This window comes from Clarias gariepinus, chromosome 26, assembly GCF_024256425.1.
Source record: "Clarias gariepinus isolate MV-2021 ecotype Netherlands chromosome 26, CGAR_prim_01v2, whole genome shotgun sequence".
NCBI lineage: Eukaryota > Metazoa > Chordata > Actinopteri > Siluriformes > Clariidae > Clarias > Clarias gariepinus.
In genome coordinates, this window is record NC_071125.1 from 6,173,104 (window position 1) to 6,192,744 (window position 19,641).

Consider the following 19,641-nt stretch of genomic DNA (forward strand, 5'->3'; position numbering starts at 1 on the left):
CTAAGGCTCTAGGTTGTTGATTTGAGGATCTAAGGATCTCTGTGAGTTGCCAAACCCAGTACCACTGCATGCTTGTATAAAATGGGAGGTTTGTGTCAGGAAGGACAATCGGGGTAAAACCTGTGTCGAGTTGTGTGCGGATCACAAAGTGGACCCCTTAACGGGAGCCGCCGAATAAAAGTTTATTAAATATGTAATCATAAGTATTTTTTTTTATTACAATTAAATAAAATGCTACTTGTATAGCTGGAAATTTTTCTGCAAACGTATATAAATTATATTCATCATTTATGATCGATGAGACTTAAGGAATCGTGATGTAATACTTTGTCATATGGCTATGAGCGTGGATTTAGTTTCCTTTAGCATCTTTAATTTCCAGAATTGCTAATGAGGCCAGGCTTACATTTCTCACTCTACACACTGCATCCAGTCTATTTTAAGTTCACTGTGGTACAAATATGCTCGAGATATCTTCCAGACTCTTTACCAAGCAGGTTAATAGAAATACGCAAATCATGGATGTAACCATCTTTTAGGAATGGTTTAGGAAGTTCAGATAAAATGTGTTGTGGCTGGATAAAGCCTTTCACGACATGCTGAAACCATGTGTATAGAGGAAGCCTTTATTCGTCACATATAAATTACAGCATGGTGAAATTCTATTCTTGTAATTTCCCAGAGGGCAGGGTCAGTCGTGATACAGTGCTCTTGGAGTAGAGCTGGTTTGTGCCTTGCCCAAGGGGCCTTGGCGCCAGTAAGGACCTTGTTGAGGGTTAAACCCCCTGATCTTCTGGTCAGTAAACCTGATCCTTAACCATTGAGCGAAAACACTGCCCTATAGTTACGGAGTTTTGAAAACTACAGACTGTTGTAACATGAAATGTGTTCATTTTCTGTGCAATTTGGATTCACAAATTATAGCATCTGTGTTAAAATTACTGTATTTTTCATTCTTTAAATGAGTATTTTGACATTACAGATTTCTCTGCTTTTTCCTTTGCAACATAAGCGACACCATGTGTGCATCCTAGATAGTGTGACAGCTGGAATTCGTATGTGTATACAGTATATTCCAGATGTCACATTATGGATGTGGCCAAGGAGCTGAGGTTAGTGGTTCGGTAATTGAGGATTAAAGTGTGTGTATGTGGGAATTGTGCCAAAAAAAATTTCTTCGAGTGGACACTGCTTAAATCAGGATCGAAAACTTCAGTTTGCTCCTTCTGGCCCATTTTCACCTGCTAGATCACAGCATTCACTCTAAAAACAAAATCTGTTTGGTTTATGTCCATTATGCAGGGGTGTGACCGCGGCAAATTGAATCAAAGTCAAGTCAAGTAGGCTTTTATTGTCATTTCAACCATATACAGTTCAGTACACAGTGAAACGAAACTTGCTGACTAAGACACAATCAGCTGACTTGCTGGGAAAAAAAATTATGAATTAACAATAAATACCTAAGTACTATATAGAAGATAGTGACAAGGGAACGTAAAGTGCAAATGTATGTTTGTGCATGTGCTAATGTTTACTACATTTCTATCTCATCTGGACTTTACATGGGGGAAAAAAAACAAGATGAGAAAAGCCCAATTTTGTCACACTTTCTGAAATCTAAAATATCTATGTCTATCTATTTATCTATGACCTCCGGTCAACATTTACACACTACAGGCAATTTGTGAACACCAGTTGCCCCAATTTGTATGTCTTTGGACTGTGGAAGGAAACCAAAGAACCCAGAGAAAACCCACCAAGCACACAACGCACACTGACCCGACGCGGGAAACGAGCCCAGGACCTGGAGGACCTATTAAGCCACTGTGTCAGCAATAGTGATATTATCATATATATCACAGGTAGCAAAAAATTAAGTATTTACATTTTTATTTTTATTTTATACAGTGGTGTTCAAAATAATAGCAGTGTGTTAAAAAATGTGAGTAAATCTCCATATCCATAAAATAACTTTTAATTGAAATAACATAAATGCATTGGACACCCTGCACATTCTATTCGGAACTACAACATGAAGAAAAATGTGCTAAATGTATTATTAATGTAATGTAAAGAAAAACTACTATAAAAAAATAGCATCACTCATCTTTACAAAGTGATTACCATTTTACCATTTAAACAAAAATGCTTGAAGTTTAATCTTTCTTGTGTATCTTTAAACTAATATTTAGTTGTATAGCCATGGTTTCTAAGAACTGCTTCACATCTGTGACAATTGTACTATATGCCACAATTCCTCTCCATTTCTTTGTTTTGCCTCAGGAACAGCTTTTTTAATGTCAGCCCACAACTTTTCTATTGGATTAGGGTCTGGGGATTGGGCTGGACACTCCATAACGTCAATCTTGTTGGTCTGGAACCAAGATGCTGCTCGCTTACTGGTGTGTTTGGGGCCGCTGTCTTGTTAAAACACCCATTTCAAGGGCATTTCCTCTTCGGCATAAGGCAACGTGACCTGTTTAAGTATTCTCATGTACTTAAATTGATCCATGAAATGTATTAAATAGGCCCAACACCACAGTACGAGAAGCTTCCCTATATCATGATGCTTGTGCCTTCATGCTTTACTGTCTTCACAGTGTACTGTGGCTTGAATTCAGTGTTTGGGGGCCTGACAAACTGTCTGCGGCCTCTAGACCCAAAAAAAACAATCTTACTTTCATCAGTCCACAAAATCTTGCACAATTTCTTTTTAGGCCATTTTGGCGAACTGTAGCCTCTTCAGCACATTTTTTTTTTTAACAATGGGACTTTGCGGAGGACTTCTTGCTGATAGCTTGGCTTCACATAGCCATCTTCTAATAGTAGCAGTACTAACAGGTAACTTTAGATCTTCTTTGAGTAAATTTTGTTATTCTTCGATCCATTCGAATGCTAGTTTTCCGTTTTCTTCCACGTCTTTCTGGTTTTGGTCTCCGTTTTAAAGCATAAAAATGATTTGGTATCATTTTAGCAGAGCAGCCTATCTTTTTCTGCACTTCTTTGTATGTTTTCCCATCTCTAATCAACTTTTGAATCAAAGTACGCTGTTCTTCGAACAATGTCTGAACGACCCATTTTATTCTGATTTTTAGAGAGAAATGCACAGGACAACCTTTTCTGCATTATCCTTAAATAAGGGGAACTTGTTTGACACCTGTTTTTCACCTCTCTTATTGAACTCCACACTGCTATTTTTTTAACAGAATAATATTTGTTTTTCTTTACTTACATTAAGCTAATAATACATTTAGCACCTAGGTTTTTTGGTTGCCTTTGTGTTACTGGGGCAGCTTTGGCCTCGAGGGTTTCGTGATGTCTTCCACCGAGATGTTACTGGCGGGTGCTATGGGATGCGGGGTGGGGTCTCCGTGGATTAGACTTGTTCGTCCAGGCTGGGACGTGCTGCGCTTTCTATCGTGGATGGTGTGAACTTTTGGCTGTTTATGCTACATTGACTTTTTTGTGGGATTGGGCCAGATGATCCTGTCACCACTTAACTGGTATATATATGATAATCATTGTTACTTAATTCATGTCATTTGTTGTCTCACCTCCTATATTACAGTAAGTCCAGAAGGTTTTATGCCTGCTGTAATTTCTGTTAAAAGTATAATTATTTAGCTTATTCTGAAAATGCTACTATGCCTATAATGATGTCTGTGTTGCAAAATTCAGTTTTATTCGTTTTCGTCAGGTGATTTTTGGTGAAGATATATACTTCTCTGGAACAGTCTACACAACAAGAAGTGTCTAGACGAGAGACTGTTATTGCCATTAAGGGCACAGACATGGCTCTGAGGTTAAGCCTCAGCGCTACTGATCAGAAGGTTAGTGGTTTAAGTCCCAGTACGAACAAGCTGGTACTGTTATGGTCTTGAACGAAGCCCTTAACCCTCTCTGCTCCAGGGCCAGTGCATCTGGACACTTTACATTTTTTTACAGTCTTTTCAAAGTTGCATGACCTGCTCATTTTAACCATGACGACACATTTGAACCATCTTAGCATTTCAAACATTTTTCAGTAATGACTCTTTCTCTGTGTTGGTTCAGACACTTACATGAAGTGTTTTAAAAAAACAACAACAACACTTCCACTAAGGCGAAGGCAAAGATGACAGAGAGATAAATAACGCCATGATTGAGATGTCTAGAGGCGTTTCTTCGCTCTTGACTTCGCCCGAATCATCAGGCAGCTGTTTATTCGCAACTGCTCAAGGAAGGGTGGAGGAAAAAGGATGGTGAATCAAAGACCTTATTGTTGGATGTTTGATCACATTCCCTTGTGGTTTGAAATTGTCAGCAAAGTTTTAAACAAAACAAACACTATCATGTTTGTCTTCTCAACCGTCACCCAGGTACCTGGCCCCGAGCAGTGAAACGTCACTCTACCTGCCAATATAGGATACGTAAAATGACAGGTGAGTGAACTTGGGGAATATGTTCAAGGTGCAAAGGCTTGGGATTTGATGCTACAGCATTATACCAAATCAAAAAGGAACGGGAACTTTTGGCTGATTAATTTCTCTCTGAGGGGACAGGATCGCAAAACATGAAAGCTGCGTCCAGACTCTCAGAGTGCTCCTTCTGGCCTGTTTCCATCTGCGGAATCTGTAAGTGTGGTGTAATATCCACAAAATCAGAGCACCGACAGATGGTTGTAACCTCGGAGGAGCCGCAACATCATAACCACAGCTGGATATGTCATTACGGCAAGCCACACTGACTGCGCAGACGGTTTACACTCGGGTGAGAGACAAAGATTGTGGAAAAACAGGACGAGCAGAGGAGTGATTCTAGCAAAGTGAAGAACATGCGTGAACTAGGAACAAAGATGTTCAACTTAGTTTTCACTTTATTTACTAGAAAGAAATCTGCTGAAATAATACCAATAAGGATAACACAAGCATATAATACAGAGGGGCACCCCAAAAAAAATTTAAACACACTTTAACATCCTTTGTGAAAACTTGAATTGAATTATTGTCAAATAGTTTTTTGTCTCAAACAGACATCTGGTTTTGTGGCTGTTGTGAAGCCAAAATCACATTTTTCCCTGAACACAGCTTGATATCACAGTTAAAGGCTGGGATTTGGGCCAAACATTTACAGTTATACATTAGAAGTCACATGGATGATAATATAGTTTTGAAACTCTTTGACTATTTATCGACACTATGGACATAGACATCAGCATCATACACCGCCTGTCACCATTTCAGAAGGGCTCAAATTATTGATCTGCGTCAAGCAAAGAAAACAGCTAAAGACATGTTTACATGACTATTTTTACAATTACTGAAACTGGGTTAAAAATTCTTTAACATATTATTAAAACCTGGAAGAATAGTCTCGGACTAAGAACTTTGTGGAAGAAATGTGGTCGGAAAAATATTATGAATGGAGATCACTTAAACACTTAGAGAAGTTGCATGGTAAGAACATCAACAGTAAAAACCATAGCTATGTTTAATAGTGAGAGTAAGAGCATATTTCATACACACACACACATACACAATATGACACATTACATGAGATTGGAACTAAAAACAGCTGTGTGGCCAAAAGAGTCTAATCAGAAAAAAAGTTTCAATTTGCAAGAGAGCATAAAGATTACAGCAAAGGAAAAGGGTCATGTGGTCTGACAAATCCAGATTGACCCTCTTCCAAAGTGTTGGGTGCATCAGAGTAAGAAGAGAAGCGCAGAAAGCGATGCATCCATCATGCATAGTGACAACTGTACAAGCCTCTGGAGGCAGCGTTATAATCTGAAGTTGCTTCATGACTAGACTCAGCAATGTTATATGGCATTACAATTAATTCAGCTAATTACCTGAATGTGCCGGATGTTCAGGTTATCACATCTATACAGATTTTCTTCCCTGATGGGACAGGCAGATGCCAAGACGCATATTGTGAAAGGTTGCTTCTGGAAGCATGAGGAAACCTGTTCACGCATAAATTGGAAATCGCATTGTGTGCTGTAATCAAAGATAAAATTGATCTTAGTGTTATTAGAGTATATCTTAAAGTAATCTTAGTTAATAGTTAATTGAATTGGAGAAACGGGAATAAAACATTTGCTTTAACATATGTTATTGCATAATAAAGAACTTAGAGGTAGTAACTGCTTAGCAGTGACCTACAGTATTTCTTTCTGTAACAACACAACCTGTGGAGTTTTTTGTTTACTTTATTAAGTACATTAGTACTATAGGTCCATCTCACTCACTGTCTATACCGTTTAACCTGCATACAGGGTCGCGAGCGGCCTTAGGGCACAAGGCGGGGTACACGCTGGACGACATGCAATTTGGGAACAACGATTAGCCTAATTTGCATGTTTTTGAAGTGTGGTAGGAGGAAACCCACCAAGCGAATTCCATGCACACAGACCGAGGCAGAAATCGAACCCGCAACTCTGGAGGTGCCAGGCCACAGCACTAACTATGATTCATAAAGTGGAGGATTTTACTTGGGTTTAAATTGGTTTAACTTAGATATTACTGATAACGGATATTAATTGTTATTCATATTAATAATTATTATTTTTTAGTTGTGATATGGCTGAGTTTTGAAACTCTGATGCCTGCGATTACAAATCATTACCTATGAATCAAGTGTGCAGTTAACTCGCTGCTGCTTCTTACAATCCTCCAATGTTTAGGGAGCCAATATTATTACTATTATACTATAATTCCAGCCAGGTATTATTAATTAATTCATAATTTTTTTTATAGGCTGTGTATATGGTCGCAGGGGCCTGGAGCATATTTTAGAAAACTAGAGGAACAAGACTAGGGGCACCCTGGACAGGGTGCCAATCCATTGCAGGGCAAACACTCATTCACACACTCCAGGCAATTAGGGAACACCATTTAGTCTAATCTGCATGTCTTTGGACTGTGGGAGGAAGCCCACCAAGCACAGGAAGAGCATGCAAACCCCATGCACACAGACCCCGGAGACGGGAATCGAACCCGTACTCTGTTCGAGGTGCGAGGCAACATTGCTAACCACTAAGCAGTCATACCACCTTAGCAGGTATTAATAAGAGAAATCTTTTAGTTAAAAATGGAGATGAGAAAAAATGAAAAAAAATTGTTTAACAATTGTACAAATAATATATCACAAAATGTAACAAAAAAATCTAAACAGTTACACTTATACAATTGTTAATAATAATTTAAAAACAAATAATTCTTTGATTTTTTACATTTCAATAAGATCCTTTGATGTCCCTAAAAAACATTCGAACGCAAACTCTTTTAATCACAGGGAGAGCGCGTGAGACGCCACCTGGGGGGCTCTGCGTGCTTCAGCGCGCACTCTTGCTTTAGCCAATCGGAGCCCATTGTTCCTTTGGCTGTGTTGGGGGCGGGGTGTTAATCCGCGAGATCAGAGGGCGCACTTCAAATAACTCCTCACCTCATATTCATGTGCACTACTTTCAGCAGTGAACTAAGGCCACGCGCTCCCTATGTAGTGCACTTTTATGTTTAATTAATGGTTATTTGGCATTAAGCCTGTGTTTCAGCCTCCGCATGTTGCGCTTTGGAGCTTCTCGGACATTAGGAGCGACAGAGGAGCGCCGGAGAGGACAGGGGATATATGTGTCTGTATTTAGTGGAGCTCGTTTTGGTCTATAATTGTATTTTTTTACATAAAAAAAGTTGCTTAAAATGTACTTAAGTTTAAGACACGTCTTTGGATAAACATTGGAGTTTTTATTTTTTATTGAATTTTTATTTGGTCTTTGGAACATAATGTTAAACATCTCAAAGCGGAAAGACTCAAGGATTATTACTTAACGAGGAGTAAATATTTATTTTATTTAAAAAATGGGTAAACTTCATTCCAAGCACGGTGAGTTAATTCAACCTATATAAATGCAGTGTTAATAATCAAGCAAACAAATAAATAACTCCCCAATAACGCTCACACACCATCTCTTACAGCCTGTAAAAGAAGAGAAAACCCTGAAGGTGAGTCTAACATGTATAACTATGGATGTATGTCTTTCAACCAAACAAGTTATAAAGGATGAAAATAAATAAATAAATAATTTAACTCCTTTTTTCAGGAGACAGTTTTGTAGTCAGTGGCTTTCTTTCAAAAAGAGGAGCAGGAGACACAAGTGAGACGTCCGAGCACAAAACACGGCACATTCAGGTAAAGTCGGTATGTTTCCGATATTTCATCACGTTTTAAATTGGTCCGTTTTTTTCTGTTCACACTTGGATACGGTGTTTCTGTTCATAAAAGGTTTCACTCTGTTCACCTGAGGTTCATGTTTTAGCTTATTTGGGGATTTTTTGTTTCTGTTTAAACTTCAGTGGAAAAGGGTTTCAGTCAGATGCTGAAGCATCTCTTACAATATCGGTATTTTCCTGTTCACATTAGGATATTTCAACATGAATGGGATGTTTCTGTTTTTCTGTTCACACCTGGCTATTTCTGCTAATATTAGGAAATCTCTTGTCATTTGAGGTGTACGTTTTATCTTATTGGGATTTTTTTCTGTTTCCACTTCCATGGAAGAAGGTTTTAGATGCTGAAGCATCTCTTCCAATACATTGGGACAATATAGCTCAAGGATTGTCTCTTTTTAATCTTGGGTATTTCTATTAATTTTAGGAACTCTCTGTTCATGTTTGGTGTTTACATTTTACTCTTTTGGGATTTTTTTTCCTGTTTTTACACTTAAATAAAAAGTAAATAGATTTCAATCAGATGCAGAAGCATCCCTTTCAATATTGGAAAAATATAACCTAAATTGGGATTTTTCTGTACACACTGAGATATTTCAGCTCAAAGTGGAATGTTTCTGTTTTTCTTTTAACATTGTGATATTTCTGTGGATATTGGGGAATTTCTGTTCACATTTGAGGTACAAATTTTTTAGCTTTTTAGGATTATAACAGGCTTATTCATGTTTACACTACAGTGGAAGTCTGTTTCATTCAGATACTGAAGCATGTCTTCCAATATTGGGAAATATGTCTTAAATTGGAATTTTTCTTATTGAGGGATCTCTTTTTTTACACTTAGATATTACATCTGTGGAGTTTTTTGTTCTTCTTTTTACACTTAACACATTTCTGTTCATATTAAGAACTGTCTGTTCACATTTGGGATTTACGTTTTAGCTCATTTGGATTTTTTTTCTGTTTACATTTAAATATTTTAGTGCAAGTGTTTTTTAGGAAAAGGCTGAAGCATCTTTTTCAATATGGGGACCGATTAATTTATGTTGTTTTTATTTGTTCACAATGAGATATTACAACTCAAGTTTCTGTCTTTCAGTTCGCACTTAGATAATTCTGTTCATAATGGTAAATCTCTGTTAGCATTTGGATGTTTGTTCCAACTTAGGACAGAATAGCTTATATTGGGTTGTATTTTTTTGTTTTGTTTTGAATACTTCAATATAAGCATTTTTAGGCCAAATGCTGAAGCAGCTCTTTCAGATTTGGAGATATTTCTAGTAAGATATATGCTTGCATTGGGATTTTTCTGTTCACACTAAAGCATCTCTACTAATATTGGAATAAGTAACAGTTATTTGGATATTTTTGTTCATATTTGGATATTTTGGCTTATGTTGGAATATTTAGCTCACACTGGGGTATTTGAGTTCCCACTGGGATATTTTTCTTATATGCAGTTTATATTGGGGCTTTTCTTTTGGCCTGTTTTATTTCATATTGGGATTTTGCTTTTAACACTAAGATATTTTAAATAATATATATGCTTGCATTGTCATTTTTCTATTTTGACTAAAGCTTTTATTGTAGTATTGGCATAAGAGAAGTTTTATTCGGATGTTTCTGTTTACATTTGGATATTTCTGCTTAAGATGGGATATCTCAGTTCTCACTGAGATATTTTCCTTATATTAAGTTTGTGCTGGGCCATTTCATATGGGAAATGCTTTTTCATATTGGGATTTTTCTATTCACACATATTGAGATTGTGTTTCCACTCATACTGGAGTATTCTTATCTTTTCGTTATTATGTTTGACCCGATGTTAAAGTAATTCTGATAATGATTTTATATATTCGAATATCTCTGTTCATATGGAATATTTCCAGTCACATTTCGTCTTACAGTATTTGATATCTACTTCGCTGCTTATTTAATATCTCTATCTTAAGAAAAAAAAATAGGGCTATGATGTTAGGAAAATAATTCATGCTGGAGTGGTGATACGAAGAAAGGAACTGTTACTACTCAAGTCAATTATTTCCTTACAGCATGCCCTGAAGCTTATTATTCTTCATATACCACAGTGATTTGCCGTTTAACTTTTGTTAATGAATGTGATATAACGTGACTTTTATTGCAAGATTTAGTATTATTTGTGAACTGAGGTAGTCAAACTTTCTTATTTTTCACTTTTCACTAAATAAGACATCTTATTATGTTATTGAGAAACTAAAAAGGGGCAAATTCTTTCGTCTTGAAGATTTTCCTGTTGCGGTGAACTTTTTGGCTGTCACAAAGTGACATTTGACTTTGAAGACTCCTGCCACATTAAAAAAGACATTAAATGATAAGCAAGCTATTTAAAACCAAATTTTCTTTCTTAAATAATAACACTTTATTTAAAAACTCATTATGTTTACAAGTTAAATATAAACAATAAGATTTTTAGTTAAAGAAGGTTAACATACAGTGGACATAGGACGCACACACACTGAGGGCTGAGCGGTTTCAGACACTACTAGAACATGACTTAGCAGGAAGGAGACAGGTATGATGGTCCACGTTCACATTTACACAGCAGCTCCCCAACGGCGCCATCACATCGACAAAATCTGAGCATGTATGTGTTTCGAGGAGAAGTGGGAAGGCATGTCAAGCTGTCTGTGTAGTCAAGGTTTTGTTCTTTGTCACACTTGGCAGCAGAACCGCATGTTTCTTTATACACAGTATTTTACTCTATTGGTTTTGACAGCCTGGAACTTGGTGTGTGTGTGTGTGTGTGTGTGTGTGTGTGTGTGTGTGCGCGCGCGTGTACGTGTGTGGCAGCCGCCGGCAGGATTGCGTCACCGCCTGTCCACTCTGTGTAGTCCAGGATTGTGGAGTTTGATAGCATTGCATCATCCCTCTGAGTGTTATTTTAAAGGGCATGAGGGAGGTTCAGAGGTGGGCAGCTACAGATGAAATCACACTCGTAATGCACAACCGCAGCATGTTAGTGCGATGGTAATTCCACATCAAGACACCCTTCTTAGGAAAATTCTCAGTGGGTGTGTTTTGCGCTTGATTTTTTACAATGTCTGACTCTGAGTCTCTCTCTGTTGGTGTAAAACAGAGAGCTTCATTCACACCGTGTGAGGAAGCTTCTCAGTTGTAGATGAACCTTGTTTGGTTATGTAGGAAGCACAAATTCACAGTGCTGTGATGGATAGTCTCTCACTTTGATCAGGATGATGCCTCTAACAATCCCAGAATGGCTGTGTTGCTTATACTACCCTAAATAAGATTTTTTTTTCTTTTCTTTTTTCTTTTTTTCTAAATAAGCCAAATGTTTTGTGTGATGTCACAGTGTCAAAGATGTGTAAAGATTAAAGAACATATGTTTTACATTATGTATTTTATTTAGTCACCAGATCTCAACTCAAGCCATGAGAGTTTTTAGAGCTCCATCATTAAAACCTTAAAAAAACTCATTTGGAAGAATGTCGTTCTTCGTTCCAGCACTCTTCCAGAGACATGTGGAATAATTGCCAAGGCACATTAAAGCTCATGGTGGTCCAGGACTTTACTTTATCTCGTTTTTTTCTCTGTTTATTCGTCACCCGTAGGCAACTAGATAGCAAATCTCCTCAGCACTATAGCAATTCATTACACTCACAAGCACAAAAGCAGCCAGAATCAACTGTTTGTTTCACCTCTTGCTCCATCTGGTTTATTATGAAGGAGGAATGAAGGGGGGATAACATTCCTCTGTCATCTGGCTGTGACTTCAAAGCTGCCCGTCACTGAAGGGCTCCAACAGCCGCCGTGAGTTCCTGCTCCAAAAACATGGGGGGATGCATGGCTGGGAAAAGGAGAGAGAGAGAGAGTGAAGAAGTAACCTCCAGAGAAAAAGTCAGACAGAAGGACGGAGGGACGTATAAAGAGAGTTGGGAGGAAAGATCAAGTGAGACAGGAGAGAGAGAGAGAGACAGGAAGAGACAATGAGCAAGAAGAAGAGAGGTTTAAAGAAACAAATACACAGAAACAGACAGAAAAAGACATGGTGGGAGACAGCATAAAAGAAGCAGGCAGAAAAAGGGGTGGGAAGAATGATATATAGAGAGACAGAGGGAGAAGAAATGTACAGAAAGAGGCAGACAGAGATGGCGATGGAAGGAATAAGATAATGATGGAACGAGATGGAGAGAAGAGATGAGAGAGTGAACGTAAAAAGTGGTTATTCAGTAAAGAGATAAATGTTCAGAACTCTTTTGCTGTAGCTTGTGGAGACAGACAGATGATGATAACAAGACAGAAAGTTATAAAGGAGAGACAACCGTGGAACTTAATAATGTGACTGATATGTGGCTTCTGTAGTCTTACTCTAAATTAAAGTTGAGAACAGAACATGAAGGAGCGAAGCGTGGAAGAAGTTTCGTTCTTAAGGTAGAAGTCCCATCTTAAGGTAGATTATTTATGTCCGAGTTCTTCAGTAACTTCTAGTCAAAATAGTAGGAAATGTGTGTTACCCAATAATCGAATACTTATTAATAATTTGGGATAAAATAAGCACTTTTTCCTCAGTTTACGTTTGATTTAAACTGTTCTTCCGAACAAATTAGTTCTGTGAAACAATTTAATGAAGCAAACATAAACATAGTTTAAACAGAATTTAAAAGCCAAATCAATAAAAAAAAATACAGCGTCCAATACTGCACCTGTCTGCTGATATCTGAGCTACGGAGAATTATGATGCAAAACAAACCTTATCAATTACTACGTGTTAAATCAATGAAATTCTCATCGACACTCAATCGATTAGTGATTAAACGTGAACATCCACGCTCTGAACGGAACTACAGTAATGTTATCTATACTGGACTGACAAGTCTCTCATCGTTATGGTAACGCCGATACCCAACACCACCCCGTGCATTCGTTTTGCATTACAATAATGCAAATGAATTTCCAGTGTGGGCTTCGTTTGTATGTGTCAAGTGTCAAAGATATTTTCATGTAAGCATAACCAGACCCACACACATGCACATGCACACCCATACACACACAACAGTGGAATGCAAAGTGAAATTTGCATAGAGGAAGAGAAGATCCTACCGTCATATAACCTGAGGATTCACGGGCTGAAAACAGCACTCCTGGCCAGTATTTGCGGCGAACCAGTTTGTTCACTCGTAAATAATAGTCGTGCAATTAGCGTTACTTAAAAAGGTGCTCAGTGAGATTTGTGGTTGTTTTACAGAAGGCCTTTCTCCTCCCACACCGATCAGCAGGAGGTGAAACACAAAGCCACATGCCGACGGGAACTTACAGGCAGGGCTACTGCTGACTGATCAAAGATGCACCCTGGAAAAACAGGCTTTATTTTCCTTTCTTTCTCTCTTATTAAGTGAGGGCAGGGAGGGAGAAAGAGTGATTCAGCAAAGGAGGGATTTTGACAGATCAACACAGGTGTTTGCATCTGGCTTATATAAACACCTGATGTGAGGTAACAACAGAGAGAGAGAGAGAGATTACCATTAGCCATGTCTTTATAAGAGTGACAGCTTCACACACACACACACACACCACAAAGGCTCTTTTATTCTGTACTGCTGGACCAGACGTCATGAAAGTTCCCTTTTAATTTTGTGTCTTTAAAAGATGTTACATAAATTTAGCATTGACAAACTTATTTATGTTGCTTTCTTTTATATAATGCACTATAAAGCTATGTATCGTGCTACATAACATATACTGGATATCATTCAATATAGTTCAGGATTATCAGTACATGCCTTCTTCCTCTTCTTGCCTCTTAAGAGAAAACATGACTGATGCTTCTCTTGGCCCAGGACGCACGTACAGATTTTGACTTTGCTAAAAGTACATCCATATTTAGGAGTCTGGCGACTTTGAGAAATTCTTTTTTTTTTTTTTTTTAACCCTCCCTCCTTTTTCCTCCCAGTTTTTTTTTTTGGATGTGGCTTTAGAAGAAGGCGAGCTGCGAGCCTTCATGTCTGAATGAAAAGCATGTGGCTGGAGTCCAGAACAGCGGGGCCTTTCAGTGCGGCCTCGCTGCTCACAGCCAGCTTTGGTTTGGACAGCAGAAGTACCCGAGGGGAGAAAAAGTGTGTAGGGTGGGCTTGTTTTTCTGAGCCCTTTGAAGGACATGCATGAGCTCCATTTAAAGAGCTGTGGGAGTTTGTGGAAGGACTACGCTCCATGTTTGACATTGGGCAACACTTGATGCCACACTTGGATCTTTCCATCTTTTTCTGTGATTTTTTTTTTCTTTTTCTCTTTTTAAAGCTAACATATTAGGATTTAAATATCTCCTGTATGCGTATGCCCTGTTTAAAGCAGTTTGCACAACATTGTGCCGGATTGCACCATTTAAAATCACATCAAAACTGCTTTAAGTCCTATGTTTTGGAATTCTTGGCTGCTGTAAATGTGATAAATGCACCACATATTGAAATGTGCAGGCATGAAGGAGCGGCTGTTATCACACAGATCCGAAGTTCCCAGTTTGATCGTAAGTTTGACTTGAGTTAAAGTCTGTGTGGATTTTCAAAGGGTTTTCCCATTTCCACATTGGTTTCCTGTGGGTTCTCTTTTTTTCCTTTCACTTCCCAAACATTCCTGTAGGTGGAATTGGCTTTTTTAAAGGGTAACTATTATGCAAAATTAAAAATTGTGAGAAAAAAAAATCCATCTTTTTGTGTTGGCCAGGCTTTAAACAAGCCAATTAGCATTTCTGCTTAATGTTTTCGCATATAAGATCCCCAGGCTTCCCCTTCTCAGGCTTGTTGCTCAGCCCTGCAGTTCCTTGATGGGGCGTGGCTCATTTTCATGAACACTGAGATGACAGGTTTGAATAGAGGCAGCTTGACGTATGAAAATGCATTAACTGAGGCCTAATATCTCAGCTAGATAATAACAGACACACTTTAGGGGATCTTAACGTCTTTAAAAGGAAGTAAATTATAGGATCTTTACATTTCCCCTAGGGGTGAATGAGTGAGTGTGTGTGATGCACTGCCGTGGGCCGGTGTCCCATTCAGGGTGTATTCCAACATCGTATGCAGTGTTCCTGGGACAGACTCCAGATCCACACTTTAAAGATGAATAAATATATTAATTGGTTTCTCTAATAGTAATAATTACACTGATTAAAAGTAGTAATTATGTATGATTTCTTCAAAGTACATTGTTGTCACACCTAATGTTCCATGTCTGCCAACACCTCACATCTTCAACACTTTTATAACAATAAATGATAAAATCTGTATATTAAACTCAGTATTTCATTATTTGTATTTTTTAGCAAGCAAAAAAATCAAAAACTTTTATCTTTCTCAACTTGAAAATTATACATTATATGGAATTTGTCAAGTTTTCATTTTTTTTTATAGCAGGGTAAAAATGGCAGAATGTTTCCAGATGCATAGTCTGTAAAAATGCTCACATGATTGGTTCAGACAGGACTAAAAGCCAAGAGGTACAATGGTAGGAAATCCCTCACCCCACCTCCAGACATAAAACTAATCCAGTCTGAATAGGGCTTTGGAAGGAGAGATGCACACACCCACACTTAGCTTTTGTAGATTTAAATCCCTCAGGTTGCTACTGTTTGCCACTATACAAAAAAACTAAACAAAACAAGAACCACACACACAGGTAACATGTTGTAAAATCAAGCAAATCTCTAATCATAGAGTTTAGGAAGCATCTCATTGTAATATGCATGATGATGTGATTCTAAAAGTCTAATAATAGCATAATAACAGAGTCATTAAAAAAATATTCGCACATGTAACACACATCTTGACTGACATTCACCTCCCACTCATTAGACTTAGAATTATTCAGTTTCAGAAATATTAGTCCACCTAAAGTTGTTCAGCCCTTCTTATAACGGCATATGTTTCTGATCAGTTGCATAGTACTGTAATATACTTTATGATGATTAAGTCAACATTGAAAGATGTAAAAGAGCCATGGTTAAATTTATGTTAGCTAATAAAGGCTAAGAAGTAGTGCTAGTATAAAGACTGCACATTAAAGCAATGGAAAAAGGTCATGTGGTCTGATGAGCTCAGATTGACCGTATTCCAGAGCGATGGGTGTGTCAGGGTAAGAAGAACCCATCATGCATAGTGGCCACTGTACAAGCCAGTTCAGTCAGTCAGATCTAGACTCGGCAACGTTACAGTATGTGGCAATAAAATGAAGTCAGCTGACGACCTGAATGTAGTGAATGACCAGGTTATCACATCTATGGAGCTTTTCTTCCATGATGGTCCAGGCATATTGCATGACTCTGATTATGATTCTGATGAGGAATCATTTTCAAACGTAAATTGCAAACTATATTGCTCACCATACATAAAGCAAACCGAACGAAATAGGTTGATTCAATAAAAACATGTACATTTTTTTGAATGAGGTTTTTCAAACGTGTTCTCCTTTTGAGTACAGAGACTGCCCATGTCTGCTCTACTGAAAGAAAGAGAGAGAGAGAAATATGAATGAATCCTCCTCATGATAAAAATGGCTCTACCTTTTAAACAACTCCATGTTTGAGATACAGCGGTCCATCCAAAGCAAACAGCAGCTCTGTGCTGTGCTTTTAATGTCAGCACGGGGAAGACAAGTGTGTGTGAGTGTGTGTGTGTCGGGGAGCAAAAGTGATTCATGTGTATAAAGAAAAGAAGAAGAAGAAAAAGTGCGTTTATGGGTGTCAGCTAATGGCTAAAGTGCTTCGACTCGTTAGCGTGAGAGTGGGTGGATGTTTATTTTCAGAATATTTTGTTTTCAGAATATTTATTCAGCTCATAGTGCTTTGAATGTGTTTGCTTACTTTTGCTTCACATACTCGACTTAATGTTTTTTTTCTTCTTCTTCTGGGAGGAGTGACATCATTGTTATGCACTGCCAACAACCTAATACCCCCTCCCCCCCCCCCCCCCACAAAAAACAAAACAAAACACACACACCTTAATATTTGTAAATAAGAAAAAAGGGTTTGGCAAAAATGTTCAGTTTACACCTTAGTACAGAGTAAGCCTGTCAGTACTTTAGGAGGGATACCATGTTTTGAACAACTATAGCTATAAATAAAACCTAATGAAAAGTAATTAGCTTTGTCGTGTTTGTTTAATTATAGCGCATCCCACTTGCCCATAATTCACCTGTGGCAACAAGTAGCTGGAGGGTTAACTTTGATTCTCTGAGCTGTAGGTAAAAAAAAAAAAATAATAAATACCTGGGCTGAAACTATTTAAACTTTCCAAGTCTGCTGGATCTGATCCTGCATTTGAACTCTCGGCCAAGTGAAACACACACAGACTCCAGCCTTATTACATTCAAGTGCGTAAGGTATGATTCCATTTCAGCCCCCTCCCTCGTTACGCTCTTTTCCAAGTGGACTCCGCTTTTCCCGCAATCAAGGATTATTTTCTGTTACAGACGCCTTTGTGTTTTATGGCATTAAAGAAAGCTCTTATTGAATTTGTGACAAAAAAGCAATTCAAACAAATAATTGCGATAATAATTGAGCTGAAATGTATATGCATTAAGCAAGTAAAAAAAAAAAAACACAATACAGTGCGCTGTTATAAAAAAATAATGAATGATTTGTACTTTTTATTCCATTTATTAAAATGTATATGAAACAGGCTATAACTTACCTTATAACAGTCTTTTTTTCTCTCTATTGTCTCTATGACGTTCTATTTTAACACCGATACTGGAGACTCCTTCCATGAACGCTGATTAAACATCTCCCTCCAGGAAGCATCACCATGCCAACAATTGATTCCTTTATTAGATATTAAAACTTTTTTATTGATTAGTTTTAGGTTTTGTGCAGCGTCCACCATAAGAGTCTTTGTAAATTACTTGAGTTGTTACTATAGAAACTATATGAACCTGTGGTTCAGAAAAATCTAATTTTGTGAAACATTTTGCTAAAGGTTCACTAATCAAGATCATATCAAGTAATATGGATTAGTTCATTTTACAAGAGGTTATAGACATTCCAGTTTAATTATGGTTGATTTTAGCTTGATTTCAGTTTGGGTCTTGGCTTCATGTTTGGATTTTGGTCACTTTAGACTCTTTGAACACGGATATTAGACACGTAGACTCTCTGAGATCTCTGATTACTCGAGCTTGGGGGAGCAATCTGAGGTTAAAGACTGAAAATAGGGTCCTGAGATCTGTTTGATCTCGGGAAAAAAAAACACAAGTTTTTTTTTTCCGTTTCTTTGCTCAGGTGCTGGGTGAATACAGGGCAGAAACAAATTACAGCCCCCTAGAAATCTTTTTTAAATGTCTAGCGGGTCTAAAGTCACCCTAGATTTGTGTATGTGTGTTTTTACTTTTTTACCGGATGGGATCTTATAATGATTGTTAGTTGTTCGCTTAGGGGATAATGCATATTCAAAGTGCATTCACAGTTTTGTGTGTCTGAGCAAATACCAAAAGCCTCAAAGCTTTTCCCTGACGAAACTCTATACTTTGTCGACTTTCCAGAAAAGCCGTGTGCCCTCCAGAGCGGAGCTGCAGACACCCTAAACCTGACTTCCTGTTAAAACAAACCCTGGAACGAAAAACGGGGGCAGGATTAGACAGGTTGGCTTTTGATGCAAGGCTACTTTTGTGTCTTCCAGTAAATGGAAACATAAACACAGATAGGTTTTGCAGGTTTTTTCACAGATAAATACAGCATTTATTAGAAACGTAGTGTATGGAAAAGTAATTAATGAATACGATATATTGCAAAATTTGACACTGGTTTTGAAAAAATGAGTTACAAGTATTTCATGAGTCGAGCAGTTTAATTTTGTGATGCAATATTTTACCGCCTTCCTAATGTCACGTACTCTAAGTTAAGCCAGAGTGAAACTGTTCGCTTCTTGATTCTGATCTGGTGTTCTGATTAATTTTCTATTTGTTTTCTAACAGCAGCCCTGACAGATTTTCCATCTGCATGGCAAATTGCAGGTATTTAACACCTGTTTTAATACATTATTCTTGCTATAGTAACATCTGTTTTTTTGTGCATATATTAGTTGATCTGTAAGGAAATACTGATTTAGAATTTTTGGAAGGAGTCTCCAGTGTCACTACTTGTTAATCTAAAGAGTGGAGATTGTGTGCCTTTCTGGTAATATGTCAGGCTGTAATTTTTTATTAGAAACTAGGGATGAGACGCACCACAGAACACGCTCTCTCTCTTTTCTGCTCTTCTATACTGCTTTATCCTGGACACAGGGTCACGGGGGGAACCATGCAAACTCCATGCACACAGAACTGCGATGGGAATCGAGCCCGGGCCCTGGAGGTGAAAGGCAATAATAAAGGTGGAAGAAAAAAAACTAAATCAGCTTTGGGGTGATAACATGAACTCATTTTCCTTAGACTAGCTCATGCACTGATTATTTTC

At 37.9% G+C, this 19,641-nt stretch overlaps 1 protein-coding gene across 2 annotated transcripts in view; it reads left to right on the plus strand.

Moving 5' to 3' along the window:
- Positions 1-7,567: 7,567 nt before the first annotated feature.
- Positions 7,568-19,641, plus strand: part of nkd2b (NKD inhibitor of WNT signaling pathway 2b) — a 31,645-nt gene continuing 19,571 nt past the window's right edge. The window contains exons 1-3 of one of the 2 annotated variants that reach the window (XM_053487511.1): positions 7,568-7,866; positions 7,959-7,985; positions 8,084-8,172. In XM_053487511.1, coding sequence (XP_053343486.1) covers positions 7,842-7,866; positions 7,959-7,985; positions 8,084-8,172 — 141 coding nt within the window. In that variant the 5' untranslated portion in view covers positions 7,568-7,841. The remainder of the gene's footprint in view (positions 7,867-7,958; positions 7,986-8,083; positions 8,173-19,641) is intronic. The other variant, XM_053487512.1, reaches the window with a different exon arrangement.